Source organism: Melanerpes formicivorus, unplaced genomic scaffold (genome assembly GCF_026170545.1).
Source record: "Melanerpes formicivorus ecotype bairdi unplaced genomic scaffold, bMelFor1.0.p_v2 SCAF_10, whole genome shotgun sequence".
Lineage (NCBI taxonomy): Eukaryota > Metazoa > Chordata > Aves > Piciformes > Picidae > Melanerpes > Melanerpes formicivorus.
In genome coordinates this window covers 7,877,483-7,899,935 of record NW_027142362.1, presented here as the reverse complement: position 1 = coordinate 7,899,935, position 22,453 = coordinate 7,877,483, and the positions used below count along the sequence as shown (strand labels likewise).

Below are 22,453 nucleotides of genomic sequence, written 5' to 3'. Positions count from 1 at the left end.
AATGGCAATGAGCCTGGAGATGGGCTGAACACAGTGTATTGGGTGTAGCCTCCTGCCATGCAGGCAGGCCACTGTGCTGAGACCAAAGCTTCTCTGCTGTATATCCACAAGAAAGTCAACTATAGAATCATAGAATTATTTCAGTTGGAAAAGGCCTCCAAGATCCTCAAGTCCAACTGTCAGCCTAACACCAGCATGGCCATTAAATGAGTGTTGAATTGGTGTTCTTTGGATGCCACATCAGTGACTAGTGTGAGTCAGGTCAGAGGTCCAGTTGCTGCAGTGCCATCTCCAGAAGTGCCCACAGCAGATGCTCGAGGAAAGCATGTTAAAAAGAATGGGCAGGGAGGACACAGTGATTTCCTTGGACATCTCCTCAGAATGTGGCAGTCAGGGCTGTGGAAACTTCTTGGGCTGGGAGCAGCAGTGAGACCTGTGTATTTAACAGTCCTGGTAAGTGTGTCCTTCAAGAGCTTGTCTGAACCTCATGGTTTAGAACTCTGCAGCATGCTGAGGCAGTGAGTTTAACTGTGCAAAAAGGCTCCTGCTTTTATTTGTTTGAGACCTGCTGCCAAGAACTTGCTCTGCTAGAGCATGGGAGCACCTGGAGCAGGCCTAAGAATTACTTGCACTACATGACTCCTCTGTAGTTATTTTTCCCTTCATGAAGACAACAACAGAAGTGTCCCTCAGAGTTAGACACATTTGTGAGATCTGGAAGAGCAGGGTTGCTGCTGTCAAGGGTCATGGACAGTCTGGTCTGCTCAAGAGTGCTCCAGTTGTTTTCATCTGACAACAGAAATTTGGCTGCTGCAAAGGCATTTCCTTAACCTTCCCTTAACCTCTGCTCAGCAGTGGGCAGACACAGGCAGAAGGTTGATTTCACACAAAAAGTCCCCATCCCATTCTCAAGACATCGTGTGGTGCAGCCTATAGATCTCCCACAAACACTGCTTGATGTTTGTGATGGCTGCTCCTCTGTGCACGCCTGAGCTGAGCAGCACTGTCCCCTGCCTGTGGAATGACTGATGGAGTCTTTGTGCCATCAGGTGAAGGGCTGGACACAGAGGCTTGACCTCTCTTGCTTCCAGTTTACAGTTCCACACCTGGATGTTAGAATGTCCTTAACCAAGTTATTAGATTCCTTCCGAGCTGTTACAGTGCCTTGGCAAGGGGTGTGTTGTGTGGCTGCTGCTCCATTTGAGGGCAGCAATTAGATGTGTTGGGTGATGGGTTGGACTTCATCTCAAAGGTCTTTTCTGGTCTGGTCTGGTCTGGTCTGGTCTATTCTATTCTATTCTATTCTATTCTAATTCCACCTATTTAACAAGCATCCATTCAGCAGCTGAGGAAGGTGCTGGATTAAACCTATTTGTTTTCCATCTGAATTTCCTGATACTCATTTTTACTGAGGCCAGGGTGATTAGAGTAAATCTGCAGGGCAACCCTTTGTTCATTTCTCTAGCAAAAATACTGAAGTGTAAAAAGCTGCTGGCCACTCTTCTCTTGATGCAACCGAGGATACAGCTGGCTTTCTGGGCTGCAAGTGCATACTGGTAGCTCCTGTTGAGCTTCTCATCCACCAGCCCTCCCAAGTCCTTTTCTTCAGGGCTGCTCTCAAGCCAGTCACTGCCCAGCCTATAAAGGTGCCTGGAATTGCCCCCACCCAGATGCAGGACCTTGCATTTGGTCTTGTTGAACCTCATGAGGTTGGCTTGGGGCCACCTCTCCAGCTTGTCAGGGTCCCTTTGGATGGATCCCTTCCCTCCAGCACATCTGCTGCACCACACAGCTTGGTGTCATCAGCAAACGTGCTGAGGGTGCACTGTCCATATCACCAACAAAGATGTTGAACAAGACTGGTCCCAGTACTGATCCCTGAGGGGGACTCCTCTTGTCACTGGCCACCACTTGGACATGGACCCATTGACAGCCACTCTTTGGGTGCAGCCATCAAGCCAGTTCTTTACCCACTGAATGGTCCATCTATCAAACCCATTCTGTACCAGCTTGGAGACCAGGATGGAACTTCTTTACTGAAAGGGCTCTCAAACACTGGAAGAGGTTCCCCAGGGAGGTGGTTGAATCCCCATTCCTGAAGGTGTTTAAAAGAGGCAGGGATGTGGTACTGAGGGACATGGTTCAGTGCCAGACTTGGTCAAGTTAGATAATGGTTGGACTTCATCATCTTAAAGGTCTTCTCCAGCCAAAGCAATTCTGTGATTCCATGAGCCTTTACTGCACGTAGGACTGCCTGGGGAAGCTTGGCTGAGGTGTCTGGGCTCTACATTCTACTTTTCTTTGCAGTTTGAAAGGATTGACTTTGCTTTTTATTTTTGACCCCAGGTTCCCAGCCATCAGGAGGAGATGTCACCATCATCGCAGCTCCGGAGAACACCACGGTGGTGGCTGGGGAGAGCGTGGTGATGGAGTGCATGGCAGCTGCTGACCCCACCCCCTTTGTCTCCTGGATACGGCAGGGTGAGCCTGGGGGACACACTTCAGCTTTCATTGGCAGGAGGAACCTGCAGATACTTTGCTTTTAAAAACCAGTATCAGTGGGACAGGAGGGGTGCTTGTTAGATTGGTACCTGACGGTGCCAGCGTGGGGTGTCCTCGTTAAACTGGAGTCACTAATTCAGTCTAGAAGGGCACAAAGCATGCCATTCCCTTCATAGTGGTTTGACCTGTGAAGTACCTGAAGTTCTGTGCCTGGATGCCTTTTGATCTAAATCAGTCATCCTCATAGTGTGAGCTTGAATAGTGAATGTCATGAGGTGGGGTCAGGTCTGTTCCACTCTTCCAGGGTCTCAGAGGTTAGTGGGGATTCTGTGGAATCTGCCATTGCACTGGAGAAATCACTTGGATTCTCTTGCAGCACAGTAAGAGCTGTTGGTCTTTGGAGTGGCTGGGTGCCTGGCTGGGAACTTTTACTCAATGTTACTGCAGTCAGATTGGTAATGGGAGGATCGAGAAGGTGCTTAGGCCTCATCAGAGCTGTATGAACGAGCCAGACTGACAAACATTACTCAGGGCTAGGAGCCTAAGTCACAAGTAGGATGTCAGTGTCACTTTACCAAGTGTCATACCCATCAGATGTGTTTCAGAGGCCCTCACTGAAGATGTTCTCAGATCAGGAAGGGATTCCAGAAAAGGCTCTCAGTCATTTTCATAAATCCAGGTCACAATTTACAACTCCTCTCCCCTGTAACCATTTATTGTGGTTGGTCTGCAGCCCAGACTTGTCCACAGGCAGCAGTTTCAGTGTGTATAAATATTTCCTCTTACCCACAAAAAAGGAGCAAAAAAATCTCAGAGGACACAACTTTGTAAATCAAATGAGCAAGGATGAAATACTCTGGCAGAAATGTTTCTGCTTCATCATGTGCACTTCACAAGTACCAAAACTCAGCTTTCCCATCCTAGATCACTGCTTTACTGAGAGCTCCTGATGCCCAGAGCAGACTTGATAGAAGATTTTGGGTGGTAGAAGAGGAAGAGGAAGTGGAGAATGGCTGGTGAAGCAGTTCCTTCTGTGCTTAATTTTAAAGGACTTGCTTGGTCCCCCTCTGCTTCCTGGTGTGGCCTCTTCAATTAGGAAAGATGGATGAAGAGTGGTAGCAGCTCTGTGTTTTACAGCCCGTTTCTGTCCAAGGCTTCATTAAGGAGCAGCCTGGGTTACTGGGCCATTAGTCATGTAGGTAGCACCGAGGATTGTACCTCCAGGTTGCCAGTTTGGCTCTTGCCAGCCTTGGTGGTGTCAGCTAATTGCTACCATCTGGAGTCAGGTTTTCAAACCACTTGAGTGCAGATGGGCTGCCCAGATTTTCTCCTCCTCTGAGTGGGCAACCACTGAACTGTGAGGCCTTTGAAAGACCCCTAAAATGGCTGGAACGGGCAGAGGAACTGATCTCAGCTGCATCCCCTGCTGATGGTGCTAAGTAGGTGCAGCTGCTCACAGTGGAGGTGCAGAGCTTGCTGCTGTCTCAGGATCCAGGCTCAGTGGAATCTGAGAGGTGAAGGAAGGCCGGTGCTGAGTTTTTGCTGTTCCTGCAGATGGAGAGGAGCAAGGTGTGGTGGTGCACCAGTACTGCCCAAATTGGCTGGCTCTCTCCATCTGCTAACAGTGCCAGAGCTGGCCCTGGGCTCCTGACCTCCCATTCAGGTCTGTCCTCAGCCAGATTGTGCTTGCCCATACTCAGTCCCCAGCTCTTGACTTTGTGCCTCCACAGTCATTCAAAGGTACCAACACCTTGGTGCCCGTGTTTCTCACATGGGAGCAGTGCCCAGCACCAGCCTGCTGCCTTGTCCATAAGATGTTGAGGAACCTTAGGGCTCTTGGAAGTTGTTGAAGAACAGTTCAGCTTCTAGCCAGGGAGCAGGAGCCACCTGTTCCTCCTTCCCTACTCAGCAGCACTGAGCATCTAGCCAGGAGAATGGGGAGAGGGCATCTCACAGGCCAGGTCTCTGACCCAAGCAGCAGAGTCCCAGGAAGAACCAAGTGTCCTCCTGCTCTCTTGCAGCTCAGGAGCCAAGGTGGGGCAAAGAATGAAATGGGGGCCCAGGAAGTTTGGATTCACATCCAGGACCCAGAGGAAGGAATAACCCCTGAGCAGTTAGAGATTTGGTGCTCTTGCTGATGCTTGCACTGAAGTGTGAGGGGAGGAGGTGTGTGTTTGTGCATGGAGGTCACCAAGCAGATCCAGCAGCTTTTCTAAAACATCTGTTAGCATAGGTCTCCCTTGAATGTGCTGTTCCTGGGGGGTCGGTTTGCAGGCACACCCAAGGCATCAGAGTCTTGATCCAAACCAGAACTCCCTCAGTTATTAGGCTAAACTAAACCTTGGGCCAATGTTGGCTGGGTCTTGCTGATGCTCAGTCAAGTACTGAGGAGTGTTCCAGCAGAAGTCCTCCTCTGGGTGGGGTTTGGGATTTGGGGGTCTTTTCATTCCCCAGCTCTGATCCCGGCTCTGGCCAGACGTGTGGTTTCCAAGCCCTCATAAAGGGCAACTTGAGGCTCCCTCCCACCTTTGTGCACATTTCTTCCTGCAGATGGAAAGCCTGTTTCCACAGATGTGATTGTGCTGGGCCGCACAAACCTGCTCATTCCTTCCAGCCAGCCCCATCACTCAGGGGTCTACGTCTGCCGTGCTAACAAACCCCAGACCCGGCAGTTTGTTACGGCTGCAGCTGAGCTCCGGGTCCTTGGTGAGTAGAGAGCAGGATTAATGCTCCAGGTAGCTGTAAACTACCTGGACCAACAGCCAGGAGCTCCCCAAGAAGTTGCAGTTGTGGCCTGTACTGGCTAAGAAAGGAGGCAGGTTAGAGCCAGAAGGCCCTGGATTGGGATAGGTCTCTGTGGGAGAGTCACTTCTTTAATTTGGGGTTTAGTTCCGTGTATTTACTGAGCTGTTTTATGCCTTATTCTTGTTCTCCAGGGTTCCCCCATGGAAATCTGTATCACCAATTAACTTCCAGTATCGTGGAAGCCAGCAGGGAGAGCAGCCTAGGATCAGGGAACGCAGCCCATGATTGATACAGAATTTATTTTTCCTTTTGGACAGAGTCTAAATTAAGCCTCTAGAGTCTGCCTGGCAAATCCTATCTTGTAAGCAAAGCTGCTACTGAATAAAACATAGCGCTGAGTGGGGAGGAGAAGGGATTTGCTCGGCAATCTTTTCCTCCTCCTTCCTGCATTAATTTGTCCTTTCTCCTCCCAGCTACCCCCAGCATCTCCCAAGCTCCTGAAACCATCTCCCGCACCCGAGCTAGCACAGCTCGGTTTGTCTGCAAGGCGGAGGGTGAGCCAGCGCCGGCCATCCACTGGCTGAAGAACGGTGAAGCCATCCTCTCCAACGGCAGGGTGAAGGTGCAGAGCAGCGGGAGCCTTGTCATTAACCAGATCGGCTTGGAGGATGCTGGCTACTACCAGTGCGTGGCCGAGAACAGCCTGGGCATGGCTTGTGCCACCGCCAAGCTCTCGGTGATCGTGAGGGAGGGTTTGCCCAGCGCTCCCAAGAAGGTGTCAGCTGTGTCCCTCTCCAGCACCACCGTCCTTGTGTCCTGGGAGCGACCAGAGTACAACAGCGAGCAGATCATCGGCTTCTCGTTACACTACCAGCGGGCTGTGGGTAGGTGTCTGCCTGTGCAGCACAGCTCTGCTGCGGGTACAAGACACAGGTTGACCTTCTTTCCCAGCCAGTGACATGTGTGAGGAATTCCAGTTAGCTTCACCCTTTTTCTTTGCAGATAAAGGAATTTTCTCTTGGGAGTCAGAGCCAGCCCATGACAGTGCCTGTGGATTAGCCAACATACACAGTATCACAGTATAACTAAGGTTGGAAGAGACCTCGAGGATCATAGAGTCCAACCTATAAACACAGACCCATGACTAGACCATGGCACCAAGTGCCATGTCCAGTCTCCTCTTGAACACCTCCAGGGATGGTGACTCCACCACCTCCCTGGGCAGCACATTCCAATGACGAACGACTCGCTCGGTGAAGAACTTTCTCCTCACCTCGAGTCTAAACCTCCCCTGGTGCAGCTTGAGACTGTGTCCCCTTGTTCTGGTGCTGGTTGCCTGGGAGAAGCCACCAACCCCTTCCTGGCTACAACCACCTTTCAGGTAGTTGTAGAGGGCAATGAGGTCTCCCCTGAGTCTTCTCTTCTCCAGGCTAAACAATCCCAGCTTCCTCAGCCTCTCCTCACTGACTTCAGAGCCTCATGCTCACGTAGCTGAGTTCTCTGGATTCTAGTGGGACCAGGCACTTTGGGAAATTGATTTCATTTATTTACTTTTTCCTCCAACACATTAATTTTATATGCAAATGTGTGATGACTAATGTTGATATTAGACAGCTACGCTGTATTCAAGTAGTCACTAAATTGTTCACACCCAGAATCTGAAGTGAGGCACTTGAGTCTCTTGGGATCTCTCTTCCCAAACAGCCGGCAAGCCAATACTCTTGCTGAACCGCTGCCAGAGCTCCTCTGAAAATTAAGCTGGTAATTTCAGCTGCCATAGCATGGATTAAGGAGCTTGAGTCAAAATGGAGATGTTCATATTGAGACATTGAGTTTTCTGCCCAAAGAATTCACCTAAGGGATGGGGTTTGTGCGGGTACTGGGGAAATTAGTGAAGGCTTGGTGATTTTTAAGGTGGATTTACACCAGGGACCTTGGGAGTCGAGTGATATTTTTCAAGGAGTGTCTTGGCAGTTCACTGACCTGCTGACCAGTGTTTCCTTGGCTCTAGGAACAGATAATGTGGAATACCAGTTTGCTGTCAATAATGACACCACTGAGCTGCAAGTCAAGGACCTGGAGCCCAATACCAACTATGTCTTCTATGTGGTCGCATATTCCCAGCTCGGAGCCAGCCGGACGTCCTCTTCCATCGTTGTTCAGACCCTGGAGGACGGTGCGTTGAATTAGATGGGTACCAAAGAATGTTCTTGGCCTGTTCTGTGGTGAGCACTCCATGTGCTCTGGAGAATAGTAGCAGCTCCTAGAAACTGAAACCTGCTTGCTGCCCCTACAGCTTCTTGTCAGAAGCCCTATAAAAAGAAATCCAATCAGCAAACCAGCCAAAACCGAAGTGCTCTGCTCTGATGATCATCAGCTCCAGTAATGAGGAGCATGAAAAAGACCTTGCTGACACTAGGGCCCATGAGAATCCTGTGGTAACTACAGTCAGCTCCTCTGGGTTTTCACTTAGCTAATGTGATATGACTCTAAACCTGACTCTGAGCCAGATTCAGAAGACAAACATCCCTTGCAATTTGTAGGGGTCGGAGCAGCCTTGAGGTTGAGTCCCTCAAGAACCAGTAGTTTGTGTTGATTTTACCATTTATCACACAGCATTTTGAGAGCAGTAGAGGCAGAGTGCCAGGAGGACAGCTGCCCCACAGGGGAGGACATGTACAGCTTTCAGCAGGCTGCAGGACAGAGGCAAGAAGCGATGCTTTTGGCAGACCTCGTGCAAGCCCCTGCTGCAGGGTGCATTATGTACTTCTAATGCTCCTGACACAGTGAACTGCATGGTCCCACGTGGATGTGTCTGAATCCTGAAAAGCTGAGCTGAAAGCATGAGACCTTCCTGCAGCACAGAGCTGTGGTTCTCAAGGGAATGGGCATTCCCAGGCTGAAGTCTGGAACTGTGAGCCGTTTCCTCTGTGTTCCACAGGACAGCATAGGCCAGTCAGCTGGTCTATCCTAACCTGTACAGTTTGCAGTGGGCAGGGAGCTCTGAGGGAGCAGTGTGGTGTGGCCAGCAGGCCTGTTGAAGCTGAGCAGCCCACCATCTCCTCTCCCCAGACGTCTCACCGATGCTCTGAGCTGTTGAAGAGCTGTGGGGTATTGGTTACCCTCCAGGAGAGCCAACCTGTCACCAGTGGCTGTGTCAGAGGCAAGACTGGTAGTAGCCTCCAGCCAACTTAGAGAGCTGACGGATATGTGTTGAGGTCTTGCCTTGTCTTTGCTGACGTCTAGTTGTTGTTTCTACCCAGTTCCTAGTGCTGCCCCTCAGCTGTCGCTGTCGAGCATGACTCCTGGTGACATCCGTGTGACATGGCTGCCTCCTCCTCCAGAGCTGAGCAATGGCAAGATAACCAAGTACAAGATTGACTACTGCACCCTCAAGGAAGGTGAAGGGAAACACCGTTTTGAGGGAGATTGTGTCTTATGCTCCAGCAGGGTTAACAGCATGTCCTGTTGAGGGGAGGAAGTGCAAGGCTGAAATAGAGGGACCCTTTTTTACCCAAGGGAGAAAAACAGCCCCCTCTTAGCCTTGCTCTGCTGGTGGTGGTCACAGCAGTGCTGGGGTGCTGTGCTACTTCTGTGATTGTGGAGCAGCTTGTGTCCCCAGGGGAATGGCCTGACACCTGTGTGTTTGTGCTGCCCCATCAGTGTCTACAGGAGCCACCCTTTGGTGCCATCTGCACTGCATGTTTTGGGGGAAGAGCTTTATGCTGTTTGGGGAAGAAAGGTAAATGCTTTGGATTCCTTTAAAATGGAGTCTGATTAAAGTGATCCTTGTGGAAGGAAGTATCCTGGCCAGGATGCATTGCTCTGTTGTTGAGTTTTATCCAGTTTTATTGATGTTTTCAGACACACTAAGAAGCCCTCAGCAGGGCTGGTAACATTTACCTATGCTGGATGGGGCTGTTCCAGTTCCATATGTGCTTGCTTTGCAAATGCTTCTGGGTATTTGCTCTTAAAACTGTCAAAGCTCTGCAGCTTCTCACTTTCCAGGGTCATGACTCTTACTGAGGGAAGGATGGGGAGTGTGATGAAGTGCTGGACACGTCCCCATGTGTTTGATCTGGATTAGCAGTCTGTGCTGGGACTCTTGGCTCTTGGTTTTTTGCCCTGAGCCTGCACACGGCGCTGTGGTGTTGTAAAACCTTGGAAAGGGACAGCTCTCCCAGCTGAGTTTGCACCAGGTGAAGCTGAGAAGCAAGACCTCTGCATTCACCAAACAGGCAATTTGAATCTTCAGCAAGACCTTATAGTTGTTACAGTGAAAATCCCAGGCAGTTCTCAGTTCAGATTTCTTGTTACCTTCCTTATGAACTTGGGTGGGCTGAAGAGTGAATGATAAATCCTCAGTCTGGCATGAGTAAGGGTGTGAATTTTGCAGAAAGCAGGGCTGCTGGGCAGTTCTGGTTCAAATGAAGGTGAGGATTTAAATACAACAAGAAGCATTGGAACGTACCATCAGCTGCTATTGGCTGTGCTCACGTTCTGCCATCACATCAGCAGGAGCAAGGCTTCTGACAGCTCCCCTCCAGGCAGGCTCAGTGGTGCTGAAGACAACCTGCACTTTGGAATGTGGTGAAGGGGGCTGTCACTCAGGATGTCAGCTCTGCCCAGTCTTTAGTTCTAATTTCTGCTGGTGGCATTGGACTGCACAGGGCAAAGACAAGCCAGCCCAGACCCTCTAGACCAGTGTAGGCATAGCTGGGCTTTGTGGTTGCTCAGCTGTGGTTGCCCAGCTGTGTTTGCCTTTGACTGGAAAAAACGTGTTGTCAATGGTATCACCTTGTTTCCAGCAGATCAGGTTTCCTCCATCGAGGTGGGTGGAAATGAGACACAAATCACACTCTACTCGCTCCACCCCAACAAAGTCTACAAAGTCCGCATCGCCGCCAGCACCAGCGTGGGCTATGGGGCTCCTTCGGAGTGGACCCAGCATCGCACCCCTGACAGAGACAACCAGACGCATGGTAGGAGGCTGGGTGGTGCCTGGGATTAGGGGCTAGGTGTGCAGGGCACTGGGGAACTTGAGGCATGATTCTCATTAAGGAATTATATCCCTTGAGTTTGGTTAGACCCACCTTTACCTTCCTGTTGAGCAGCCCCTGAATGTCTTTGCTGCTTGCCTGCGGGTGGATCTTTCCTCCTTCCATCTGCAGCTGTGAAAATTCTTCCAAAATGAAGAAATAAAATCCTCAAACCCCAACTTTATGGCATTTGAGAGTGGATAGACAAGTCTGTCAAAAATAGCTGAGCCAAGCCAGATTCCAGCAGTGGTTAAAGATAGTGCTATCTCAGAATACACTGAGAAACTCTCCTGCTGACTTTGTGATGCCGTTTTTCCCCAGCTACTAAAGTCAGCAGTAGAGTGTAACTGCACCACTCTGCCCTGTCAAACAGTGGAGCCATCCCACTCACAGGACATCCTCACACCTTTCCCTCACTGCCAGGGGCAGAGAGGATTTAGTGGAGCAGGGAATGGAGACAAGTGGCTGAACATTTTTCTCTCATCTTGTTCTTCTTCCAGTCCCGTTTGCCCCAACAGAATTAAAGGTGCGAGCGAAGATGGAGTCTCTCCTGATAACATGGCAGCCCCCAGCCAACCATGCCCAGATATCTGGCTACAAGCTCTACTACAGAGAAGTGGACCCAGAGGAGTCCAGTGACGAAAGCCCTCTGGATGGTGCTGAAGATGAGAGCTGGGATGTAGGACCCATAAAATTAAAGAAGAAAGTGAAGCAGTACGAGCTGACTCGACTAGGTTAGCTGGTTACATCTTCTTAGCAGCTGGTGTGGAAACCTAGGGTCTGCTTCTTGCACTTTAGGGTGCTTCCAGGAGGCTTCAGTTACCTGCTTGGCCACAGATGTATAAGTCCAGAACCATGTGAGCTTTTCTAAGAGCATTCAGAATCATGTCTGGAGCAGGGCTCTTGGGGTTTGTTCTAAGCAGAGTTTAAACCACAGACATTTGTGATGCCGGTGGAGCAGGGATTGTATTTTTAACCAAGAGCTACTAACACACTTAGTGTATGCTAATAAGTGGATCTGAATCAATTAGTGGTTTTTATTATGTCACTGTAGTGCCTAGATGAAACTCTCCATGCAGGACAATGATCTCTCCTTCCCTCTCTGTTTCTAAGAAGCTCTGCAATTGCTGGTGTTGGGAAATCTCTCTGTATTAAAGAGCAGAGAAAAGGGCTGGTTCACAGTCTGCTAATTTGGGATCAGTGTTCTTCACCTTCCAAGGGAAAAGGGATAGAAGAGTGAGTGTCCATGGCTGGAGAACAAGTCTGCAAGCAGTCAAATCTGCCTGCCTGGCTAACTGCAGATGGTGTTTCCTGTAAGGAGTTAGGCTTTTAACATCTGATCATATTAAACCGTTGATTTGCCCATTGATGCAGGGTGGAGAGAGAGGAGAGAGTTGTGGCAGATGCATCCTTGAAACAGGATTCTAAGAGTTCTTCCATCCTCCACTTCATGCTTCACCTCTCTTTCCCATCCCAGAGAGTGAAGGATGAGGGTTTCTTGTGCTGGCTCATCTTACACATCTAATATACATAATATGCATGGTGAACAGGTCAGTCTGTAACACCTGCACAGACAGTTTGTGTCATTACTAAGCAGGTTTTCCAGCTATGCTGCAACCATCCTGCCACAGAGAGGGTGTTAACAGTCATGAGTTTCACTGAAGAATTTAGTTCTATAAGTCTAGAGGAAACCACATGTGAACATCATCACAGACTGCTCTAACCACTGGCAAGTCAGTTAGCAGAGGGATTCAGGAGTGGGCTGAATTGGTTCCAAATGCTCTGGCATGATGATGCTGAGAAGGCTGCTTGTTCTCCTGTAATTACTTCCTTAAAGTTGGGCATCTGTCAAGCCCTAATGATTTCCTTATGATTTGGTGGTTGCATATCAGCTATCAGTGTGTCAGGAAGAGAGTTTCGGGTTTCCCCCAGACATGGCTGTTCCCTTTTCCCCCCTTGCACTGTTGAATGACGTGCTCTTGCACGTGTACTGTAGAGGAAGGGGTGGGAATCTGGCTCTGCTGAGAAAGGCAGGGGGCTGGACATGGAACAAGAAGGAGGAGTGGTTGGGATTTAGAAGGGTTTAGTTTTATGGCAGGGAATTACCCTGCATGAGTGGTCTTGCAGGCAGAGTGGGTAGCCTGGAAGAGTTGGTAGCCCTAACATGATCTGTTGGCTGACAGGGAGTCATCTGGGGGGTATTTCCCAGCTCATGGATGTCTGCCTGGGATGCATGGAGTGGAATAAACCTCTTCTAAGATCCCTCTGTAAAAAATAATCAAAATACCCAATGCTGTCTCTTGGGAATATTTCCTGATGTCAGTGTAAAGGGGCTGCATGTGGTGAATGGTGCTGAGAGATTCACCCAGGCCCATGCAAGGTGGCTGTTGGAAGAGGGGTCATGACTGCAGCTACACATTGGGTCAAGAACTGAAGAAGTAAGAATGGAATGGAACATTCTTTGTTATCCCTTCCAACTAAAATACTCTATTCTGTGTTCTATAGTGATCATCTAGTCTAACTGCCTGATTACTTCAGGGCAGATCAAAAGTTAAAACACATTCTTAAGGGCATTATCCATATGCCTCTTAAGCACTGACAGGCTAGAAAGCCTGTTCCAGGGTTTGAAATAGTGTCAGGGAATACCAGGGTTAGGCACTGGGAATAAGAGGCTGTAGCTCAGATGTGGTTGCGCACCACGTCAGTGCAAATAAGGTCCAACTTCTCCCTGTGGCTCCGTATCTCTGCAGTGTCACTGAAGCCCATGCTCTGCTCCATGTCTTGGATTGGAGCATGGCCTCACACAAAATTCCTGCCCCACCACTTATTCCTTCATGACTCTGTATTCAGTTCCAGATTTTCCTTGGTGTTTTTGCAGCACAGCAGGGCAAGAGAGGAAGAACTTTCTGGAGAGACCAGTTCCTTTCAGGACATGGCTTAGACTGAGGTGGTGTGCAGAAAGCTCTTTGAACAGAGCTTCTTGAGCACAGTTACTCTTTGCTCCCATACTACACATCAAAGAGCCCTGCCCATGTTTCCCTTCCCTAGTCTCCTGTAACATTAGGCTGTGTTTTGGGCTGCAGTAAAGTTCTTTGTGCTGCTCCAGTGCAGGATTCTCGTCTTCTCCAGCTGGTCCTGCTCCTGAAATGGTGCCAGCTTTGTCTACCCCTTGTCCACTATGCTGTAGACTTCATCTTTTGCCTTATCCCCAACATCTGGCTTCTTGATTTTTTCCTTTGGTAATGACTCAGCTCTCTCCATCTGAGTTGCCTGAAATAAGAGAAGACTTTTCTCCCATGCTCATGTTAACCTCTGGAGCAAATCATGTCTCCTTGGAGAGGTATCAGTAACAACGCACCTTGTATCTTGTCAAGAGAGGTATGTGCTGAAATCCTGAGAGACAGGTGGGCACTTAAGAAATGAAGCAATTTCATGAGCCCACAAAATCAAAAGGAATCTGCCCTGAGTCACTGGAAGAGCTTCTCCCTGAGAAATCCTTGCTGATTTCCATCTGTGTTCTACCAGTTAAGCTCTGCAATGGTGTGCAACTGTCAGGGCCATAATCTACATGAAAAACATGTCCTGCCTTCCACAGTCCCCTGAAGAAAGCCTCTGTTCCTCTGGAAGTGACTCCCTGGAGATCAGGGTATTTCTTCACTTCCAGAAAGGTATGGCATATGGCCTCTGGCCAGCAGGAACACCTTGGAAGAATGGAGTGAAGCAACATATTTAGCATATTGGATATATTATGCAGTCATCCAGATTTGTGATTTGAAATGACCTGGACTACATTATTCTGCTTACATTTAATGTATGATGGAATGCAGTGAAATACATCTGTTTTCATGCTGCCTACTAGCTTCTTGACAGCTTGATAGAGCTTTATATCTGCATGTTCCAAGAGCTTGAACATCTGGGCCTGTGTAGAGAAATTGAAGCCAAGCCTCTAACTGAGAAGCCCAAAATGCCCCCATTTTCAGAACCTGAATCGCTTGATCTTGCAGTAAAGCTCCCCTGGCTTCACGTCTAAGTGGCTGTTGTATTGATCCTACCCAGGGATGGAGATGGAGGACTTGTCCTTTCCTTCACTTCATTCTCCACCAGGAGCTGTGCACAGCTGCGTCGCATCTGTGAGCTGTTCCTCATGGCTTTGGATCACATCAGCTGTGACGAGCTCGCGTCACAGCGGAGCCCAGCCGCAATGCTCAGGCAGGAGCGTGTGTGCTGGCCACAGACAGGTTGTGGGGTTCTTTGTTCCACCCAGCCCGTGGGCCCAGACGTTTGGAATTTGAGTGCCCTTTGGTCTCATCCCCCTTGTGTGGGTTTGAAATGTTTTCCTACGGCTGGAGAGTGTAGAAATGCAGATCAGGCTGCCTTGGAGGCAGACAAAACTCTGTTTGCTTTTGCGATTCTTTCGGGAAGAAAAATGTGGCTGAGCTGTTTCTCTATTCTGAGCGCGAACATGTGTTGTGGAGCAGAGAAAGCCTTTGGTAATTGGTACCATTAGCCTCTGGGAGCGTAATCAGCGCAGTAATAATAAAATTGGCATCAGTAAGAAAGGTTTTATTCTGCTTACGTTGTCTGGCAAAGAGAGCGGTGATCTGTCAGGGCAGGGAATGAACAGGCACGTCCCAGATGAGCGAACCTCATCAATGCGCTGCAGCCAAGGCAACCAAAGGCAGCCTGGGCTGCTCTCGCTGAGCTTCTGAATGGGCTGGCTGCTGAAGGGAAAAGCTGTCGAGTGTCTTACTGGAGAACTTTGTGTCTCCCAAGTGGTTTCCTTGATTAAACATCTCCATTAGAAAGCCCCTCAGATGCTAGTTAACACAGCAGAGGAGGATTTCAGCTGATGAAAGGCTGGAGGGAAGGGAAGTGAATTTTGGATCAGGGTAGCACTGCTTGCAGACAGAGCACCCCATCCTGCAGCTCACTTGAGGTCCACATGTGAGGTTCCCCACAAGAGTACGCGGCTGGCTGATGGGAAGAGTGTAATGGGGACCCCCAGGTTTTGGTGTGGATTTTGTGTGTGCTGTTGCTTTTCTAATTGCAAATCTGAAGACAAAATAGTCACCATACAGCAAAAGCTGCCAGTGACTTCACAGGGCATGTGAGGACTTGCTGGAACGAAGACCCTCACAGCAGTGAATAAATCAGAAAGGACTTCAGAAATGGGAGGTGCGTTTGAAGAGCAGAGGATGTCCTCACTCCCCAGGAGCAGACAACGCAGTGCTGCTGCTTCCACGAGGGAGAGAGTGGAGTCACTGTGCACAGGTTGCTTCAGTAATTTGCAAAGGAGAACAATCAGGAGATTGTGAGATTATGTGCCATGGATCATGGCATAGGTTAACCCTTGGTGGTTGGGGCTACTGATAATTTCTGTAACAAGTGAGGGGAGAGCTAGAGGGAAGCTGTGATGTCCACTGGTTGTGACCATGTTTGCATATGGAGAGGGAAGGGGGGGTCCTCCCTGCTGTATTTTTAGCAAATACCACTGTGTTCAATCTGCTTTCTTGGATGGTGTGAAAAGCTGGTGAGGTCAAAGAAAACATGGCTAACTGGGGAGGTTTGGTAACAAAAATAACCTCAGACAAACCCTGATTGATTTTTCCAGCTCCTGGGAAGCTCTATGAGGTGAAGCTGGTGGCATTCAATAAGCATGAAGATGGTTATGCAGCAGTTTGGAAGGGCAAAACAGAAAAGGCACCTGCAACAGCAGTAGGTGAGGAATGCCCTTCCTTTCTTGTCTGCCTCTTCTTGGCATGTGGCTTCAGAGGGAAAAGCTGGGAGGGAAAGCTACAGAGGATGAACCTGGAGAAGGACAATAAGATGGGGATGGTCTCAATATAAGGAAACTGCCTTTGATGGTCATCACAAATGGCATTGGAGGTATTTTCTTGGAAAGGAGAGAAAGGAGGGGAAATTGCACTTCTCATTAGGGTTGTGGATGAGCTTCAGTGTCCTCTCTGGCCCTGTCACTGGCTCAGGGAATGCCAAATAAGCTGGAGTTCATCTCTTGTGTTACAAAGATTCAAGAACATGAGTTAGCAGCATGCCAGGCTTTCTGCAGTGTAATAAAGAATAAAAGCTCTGAAGACCTGGGCTCCATTCTCAGCTCTCTGTTCTGGGATGGTGAAGAGTTTGGGCTTCTCCTTAACCTAATGTGGGCCTGTCAGTTGAGTAGTCTTGAAGCTGACCTCCTGTGTTCCACCACCACCTTGATGCATGGTTCCTTGTTGTGGTCTTTCCCACACAAGAGGAAGAGCATCAATTGCTGCATGCCCAGAAGGGCTGAGCTGGGCATCTAGGCTTACACCATAGGGCACCATGTTGGTGCAGGTGTCACAGTCAAGGCCATGTTCCATGTTTTCTGTGTCTGTGATGGCTATCCTTTGCCTTACTGTCACGTACAACTCCACATCTCTTCTTGTTTTGTCTTGCACCATAGATCCCCCTGTGCAGAAGGGTCCTCCACTTCCTCCAGTCCAAGTCTATGCAGAGTCCAACAGCTCAACTTCCATCTGGCTCAGGTGGAAAAAACCTGACTTCACCACAGTCAAAATTGTCAACTACACCGTGCGCTTCAGCCCCTGGGGCCTGAAAAATGCCTCCCTCGTTACGTACTACACAAGGTAAAGAGGGACACTGAGGGTCTGTCTGCCACGGGTTGGTCCTGTCAGGAACAAACACACAGGGCAGGAGCAGCCTGCGTGGAAGTTCCACTAGTGACCAAACTCCTTTGTGTTTCACATGCTGGAAACATTTGCCTTGGTCACAGATATGTTCAGAGCTGCTGAAGTGTGGGACTGGGACTTGTCTCTGACTTGAATACCAAGGGGGTCATTAACTGGTTGATTGCTGCATCTTTCTGCTCTGCTAGGACCTTACCTGCTTGTTTCCATGTTAATGATATAGCTAGGTGCAGTTATGGCCTGTCTCAAAGTATTCATGATTTGTGAGATGATCCTCATAAGGTTGGTTTTAAAACTACTGGAGTTTAAGCAGTTATGGTAATCTGGGGATGTATTCTGTGTCTGGATACCTGTGAAGATTTTCAGCTTACAATGGGGATGTGTTTTGTATCTAGATTCCTGTGCAGATTTTCAGCCTATAACCAAACTGTTTTCAGGGTTTTTTCTACATGAGATGGTCCTGGGGGCTGGAAACCTATTTTGCTCTGTGTCTAGGAGCTGAGTGCTCTTGCATTCACATGACAGCAGGAGATGAAGCTATAGGTGAAAAAACCAAATACTGTCAGAGTTAGGATAATCTCTTGCAGTGTTCCTGGCAAGGGATCAAGATGGCAGTGGGTGAGAGAACATCTAGTTTCATGACCTTGTAAATGTGTCCTCTCTTGGCAGCTCGGATGAAGACATTCTCATCAGTGGGCTGAAGCCCTACACCAGGTATGAGTTTGCTGTGCAGTCCAATGGTGTGGGCATCGATGGGCCCTTCGGCAGCGTGGTGGAGCGATTCACTCTTCCTGACCGTGAGTGGTGGTGGGAATTGTATCCTGATTTCTCCTGGCTTTCCTGAATCTCTAAACCCCTCCTGTTGTGCTCCAGATAGATCTCTGTGGAAGATGGAGAAGAAAGACACAAGGTGGGAGGGTATGCTGGGAATATGCTCTCAAATATGAGCGATGTTACACAGCCTCAAACTGAGCTGTGTGCCTTCATCAGCACTGTTGCATTTCCCCCGACTGGTTGCCCATGGTTCACAGGTCCTGCAGCCTCCTCTCTGCTCTCCACAGCCTGTTTGGAGAGGTGTGCAACCACTCAGCTTGCCCTTCATTTCATGCTTGCAAGCACAGCTGCAGCACCACTGAGAAGGATTTGGAGAAGGCAGAGCAGTTGCTATAGGCTGCAGGTTGAATGTTCTCTTCCTCTTTTCTGCTGTTCATGCTGGCTCTCTACTGGTCTATGGCAGGTCCCTCAACTCCTCCATCTGACCTGCGGCTGCACCCGCTCAACCCCTATGCTGTGCAGGTGCACTGGTGCCCTCCTGCTGAGCCCAATGGCATCATTGTGGAGTACCTCATCCTCTACAATGCCAACAACACGCAGCCTGATGACATGTGGACCTTGCTGACACGAGAAGGTGAGCCTCCTTGAGGTATTGTAATACCCCCACCACATCCTCCTCCCCCTCCTGCCTTCTTCCCTGCCAGGGAGCTCTGGTTAGTCAGAGTCTCCTTACTTGGAGAACATACAAATAAACATTCAAGGGGTCCTGCTACCATGAGCTCATGCTCCATTCTTGGAGCATATGCTGGACTTTGCTCCTGGTCATAAAGGAGAGTCCAGGGACACAACTACTGAGAGACATAAGGTGTATGAAGTACCTCTTAGAGATAATGACACAAAATCCCTCACTGCTGCTTAGCCGCAGCCTCTAAATGCTCTTGAAGCTGCACATTTTAAACGTCTTCTGACTTCCTTTCATCAGGAAATATCTTCAGCACTGAAGTGCATGGTCTGGAAAGCGATACCAGATACTTCTTCAAGATGGGAGCAAAGACAGTTGTGGGATCTGGTCCCTATTCAAATGTTAAGGATGTGCACACCCTCCGGGAAAAGCTGTCTGGTAAGAATTTCCCCTTTGCTCTGGTTCAGGAAGTGAGCTGTGCTGCTGAAGACCACCATTTGTAAGCAGTGATGTTTCTGTTTGCCAGCTGAGTCCTCAAATGTGCAGCTCCACAGGCCTTGGGCAGCTCGAGAACCCATCCCACAGCTAAACTTCATCTCCCTTCCCCATCCCAGCCCCTGTGGCAGGGCACATGCAACCTGCATCTTGCTGCCTTTCTGTTACACCTGGAATTGCTGTGTGTGCAGAGCTGGCAGTTTGCTTTGGGCTGCTCTGAGTTGTCACTGCCAAATGATCTCAGCCCTTGGTGTGTCTAGGGGCATCACCTACTGGTTTTAGTGAAGATGGTGCTGCTCTGAATGTGAGACACTGTGTGCCTTCTTCCTGCTAGTAGCTGAAATGCTTTCTCTATCCTTCCCCTGTAGATGTTCTGGATATCCACTCTGTCACAGGGATCATCGTGGGAGTCTGCCTGGGGCTGCTCTGCATCCTCTTCTGCATGTGTGCCAGCTTCCGCAACAGCAAGCACAGGTCGGTGTCGCCTCACCTTTGCAGGTGTGGAATCAGACAAAATACACTGAAGTGCTTCTCATGGTAGAATCACAAATTTAGGTTGGCAGGATCCTTGAGTCCAGCTGTGAACTCAGCACTGCCAGGTTGCCACTAAACCATGTCCCTCAGCACCACATCTATACGGGTATGAAACCCCTCCAGGGACAGGGACTCCACCACTACCCTGTGCAGCCTGGTCCAGGGCTTGGCAACCCTTATGGGGAAGAGATGTTTCCTCATATCCAGCCTAAACCTTCCCTGCTGCAATTTGAGGCCATTTTCTCTCATGCTGTTACTTGTTTCCTGGGAGAAGAGACTGACCCCCAAGCTCACTACAACCTCCTTTCAGGGAATTGTGGAGGGTGAAAAGGTCTCCCCTCAGCCTCCTTTTCTCCAGGCTGAACTGAAGCAGGGCTCTTTGGGATGCAGTGTGTGACACCAGTTAATACAGGGATTGAGTCTTGGCAGTGCTAGCTGGCTAAGGAGCGTGGTATGGTCTTGTCACTGATCTATTTTCCCAGTTGTTTCTCTTTTAATTGGCATTGTTAGACAAATAGGAGGGAATTCTTTCAGAGGAAGGAAAAATGAAAACCAGGAAAAGGGAAACTCCACCATTTGCTGGGTGATTACCTGTCTGTCAGTGTGAGCAGCATTTCCCTTCTGAGGTTGGACAGCTCTAAGGATGTTTGGAAAGGGTCTGTTAACTTCAGACAGGTTTAAGGAGGGTTGAACTCAGCCTAAAGCCTGCTGCCATCCCAGGGGTCTGAATCCAGCCATAAGTATTTGTAAAGTTTGTTCAGCCTTGAGAAGGCTTAGGGGAGACCTTGTTACCATGTAGCAGTACAGAAAGGGTGGCTACAAGGAGAATGGAGACTCCCTTTTTACAAGGAGTCCTATGGAGAAGACAAGGGGTAATGGGTACAGGTTACTCCTGGAGAGATTCCTGCTGGATTCCAGAAGAAAGTGTTTCCCCATGAAAACAGTTAGACATGGGAGTCATCTCCTATGGGGATTGGTAGATTACCCTACCCTGGACAGTTTTAAGAGTCAGCCTGACAGGATGCTGGGCCAGCTCATTTCAGCTACACCTAGACAGGTTAGACCAGCTGATCCTTGAGGTCCCTTCCAACCTGGCATTCTGTGAAAGCCCACAGTCAGAAAACAGCTTTGCTGCTGAGAAGAGTTTTGAGCTGCTGGCAGATCTCAGGACTTAGGAACAAGCAACTTCTGAAATCTCATCCTAATGTGGTCACCAAACTTTTCTGTCTTGTTGCATCCCTTGTCTGTGAAGTGGAGGTGACAGGAGTGACACAGCTCCCCATGGGCAGGGGTCAGAGAATGCTTTCTCTTGTGCTGGGACTCATGTTGTCTGCTGCCCTTGTGATGCTCTGGTGAGGGTGAGGGGAGGCTTTGCATCCAGCACCATGTTTTGGAAGAGCTTTAGGAGTAATAAAGGTGCTGAAGAGGCAGCAAGAGCTGTCACAGTAGGATGTGGATATTGGATTTCCTTCCTTGAGAGCAGCAGGGCAGCACTTGCACAAGGACAGGTTGAGTGGCCTGGAAGGGATCACTTTGGCAGTCCCTGGCTGTTTGGAACAGAGGAAGGAGGCTCATGACTGATGTCAACTCTTGCTTGTTTTCCCTCAGGGAAACCCTGCCGGGCCTGGATTCCCAGGCAGCTGGCAACCACACTTACTACCACCGGAGCAGGCAAGGGGTGGCAGCTCCCAGTGCCACCTTGGACTCACATGAGCTAGAGTCCCTGATGTCCCCACTCCCAGAGGATGCACCCATGCCCCTGGGGGACATCACAGAACTGACGGAAGTGCACAGCCTCATCCATACAAGCCTTCCTGAGGACACCATCCATGTGAAGAGGAAGGTAAGGAAGGTTCCATGCATGCAGTGACTCCTGCTAGGCACCTGTGCATTTATCTCTGTAAAACTGACTGGCTTGGTCTTGGCTCAGATCTACGTTTGGCATCCCTGTGCCACCTCCCACCTCTTTTCATCTCCTGGGACAGTGAACCCTCATTCCTAGGGAAGGAGCTACCAAACTTCTTGCTGCAGAAAGCTGCACTGTTCTGTTGTGGCATGTAGATGATGTGAGAAGGTGTGATGTCTAGAGTAGGTGCTCTGCCTTCCAGAGTACTCTTTTGCTTAGAGTAAAAGGAGCTTTGTCCATAAGTGGTATGTTCATTAGAATACCCCTGAAGGTATCATAGAATCATAGACTGCTTTGGGTTGGAAGGGACCTTTGAAGGTCATCTAGTCCAACTCCTTTGCAGTAAGCATCTGCAAAACATCCCCAAACAACCTGACCTGGAATGGTTCCAGGGATGAGGCATCCACCACCTTTCTGAGCAACCCAGGCCAGTATCTTGCCACCTTCAATAGATGGAATTATGTTTTACTTGTGAACCTTTCTTTTTTGAAGTGGTCTTTTCCTGCCCTGCTTGGTCTGTCTGACATTGCATTGTCTTTCATTCCTCCCTGCCCATTTCCTCTCTCAAGCTTGCCTGAAACATTTCATTCCATTAGGGAACCTTTAATTGGCCTAATTTAGTTAATCTGTTTATGTCTCTCTTTGTAGCCCAGGGAGAGCATGTAAAGTAATTAGGAGGTTCAGTAAAGCAAATGCACAGTGAGCACAGGGAGTTCACGTTGGCATCGGCGATCACGCTGTGTGCCACTGGTGGGAAGGTGAGGGCAGGGTACCTGGCTGACAGCGAGCCCTGCCTGTCCTGCTGGTGCCTGGTGTGCTCTTTGGAAACAATGTCTTCTGCTGGCTTCAGTAGTCCTGTGAGCTGAAGCCATGCTCCTGGCTGTCCCCAGGTGCTGTGGCAGATCAGTGCTCAGCTGAAGGAGGCAGTTTGCAGCCGAGCTGTGTCGATGGCTTTTGGTGGCATGTAGCTCCTGTCTGGAGCCAGGCTGGAGGGTGTGAGGTATTTCCTGTGGCTCATTCTGTTAAATAAGGAACAAATGCTTTCAGTGATGAAGACTTACCCTGAGAATAGGTCAGGGTGGGGAGA

The 22,453-nt window shown here is 49.3% G+C and overlaps 1 protein-coding gene across 2 annotated transcripts in view; it reads left to right on the top strand.

Moving 5' to 3' along the window:
* Nucleotides 1-22,453, top strand: part of IGDCC4 (immunoglobulin superfamily DCC subclass member 4) — a 107,654-nt gene that overhangs the window by 69,556 nt on the left and 15,645 nt on the right. Inside the window, exons 5-18 of one of the 2 annotated variants that reach the window (XM_068143498.1) lie at nt 2,347-2,481; nt 5,053-5,208; nt 5,721-6,131; nt 7,259-7,423; nt 8,511-8,648; nt 10,056-10,229; nt 10,787-11,020; nt 15,898-16,005; nt 16,732-16,915; nt 17,645-17,772; nt 18,213-18,383; nt 18,732-18,869; nt 19,295-19,400; nt 21,069-21,303. In XM_068143498.1, the coding sequence (XP_067999599.1) occupies nt 2,347-2,481; nt 5,053-5,208; nt 5,721-6,131; nt 7,259-7,423; nt 8,511-8,648; nt 10,056-10,229; nt 10,787-11,020; nt 15,898-16,005; nt 16,732-16,915; nt 17,645-17,772; nt 18,213-18,383; nt 18,732-18,869; nt 19,295-19,400; nt 21,069-21,303 (2,483 nt within the window). The remainder of the gene's footprint in view (nt 1-2,346; nt 2,482-5,052; nt 5,209-5,720; nt 6,132-7,258; nt 7,424-8,510; nt 8,649-10,055; nt 10,230-10,786; nt 11,021-15,897; nt 16,006-16,731; nt 16,916-17,644; nt 17,773-18,212; nt 18,384-18,731; nt 18,870-19,294; nt 19,401-21,068; nt 21,304-22,453) is intronic. The other variant, XM_068143499.1, reaches the window with a different exon arrangement.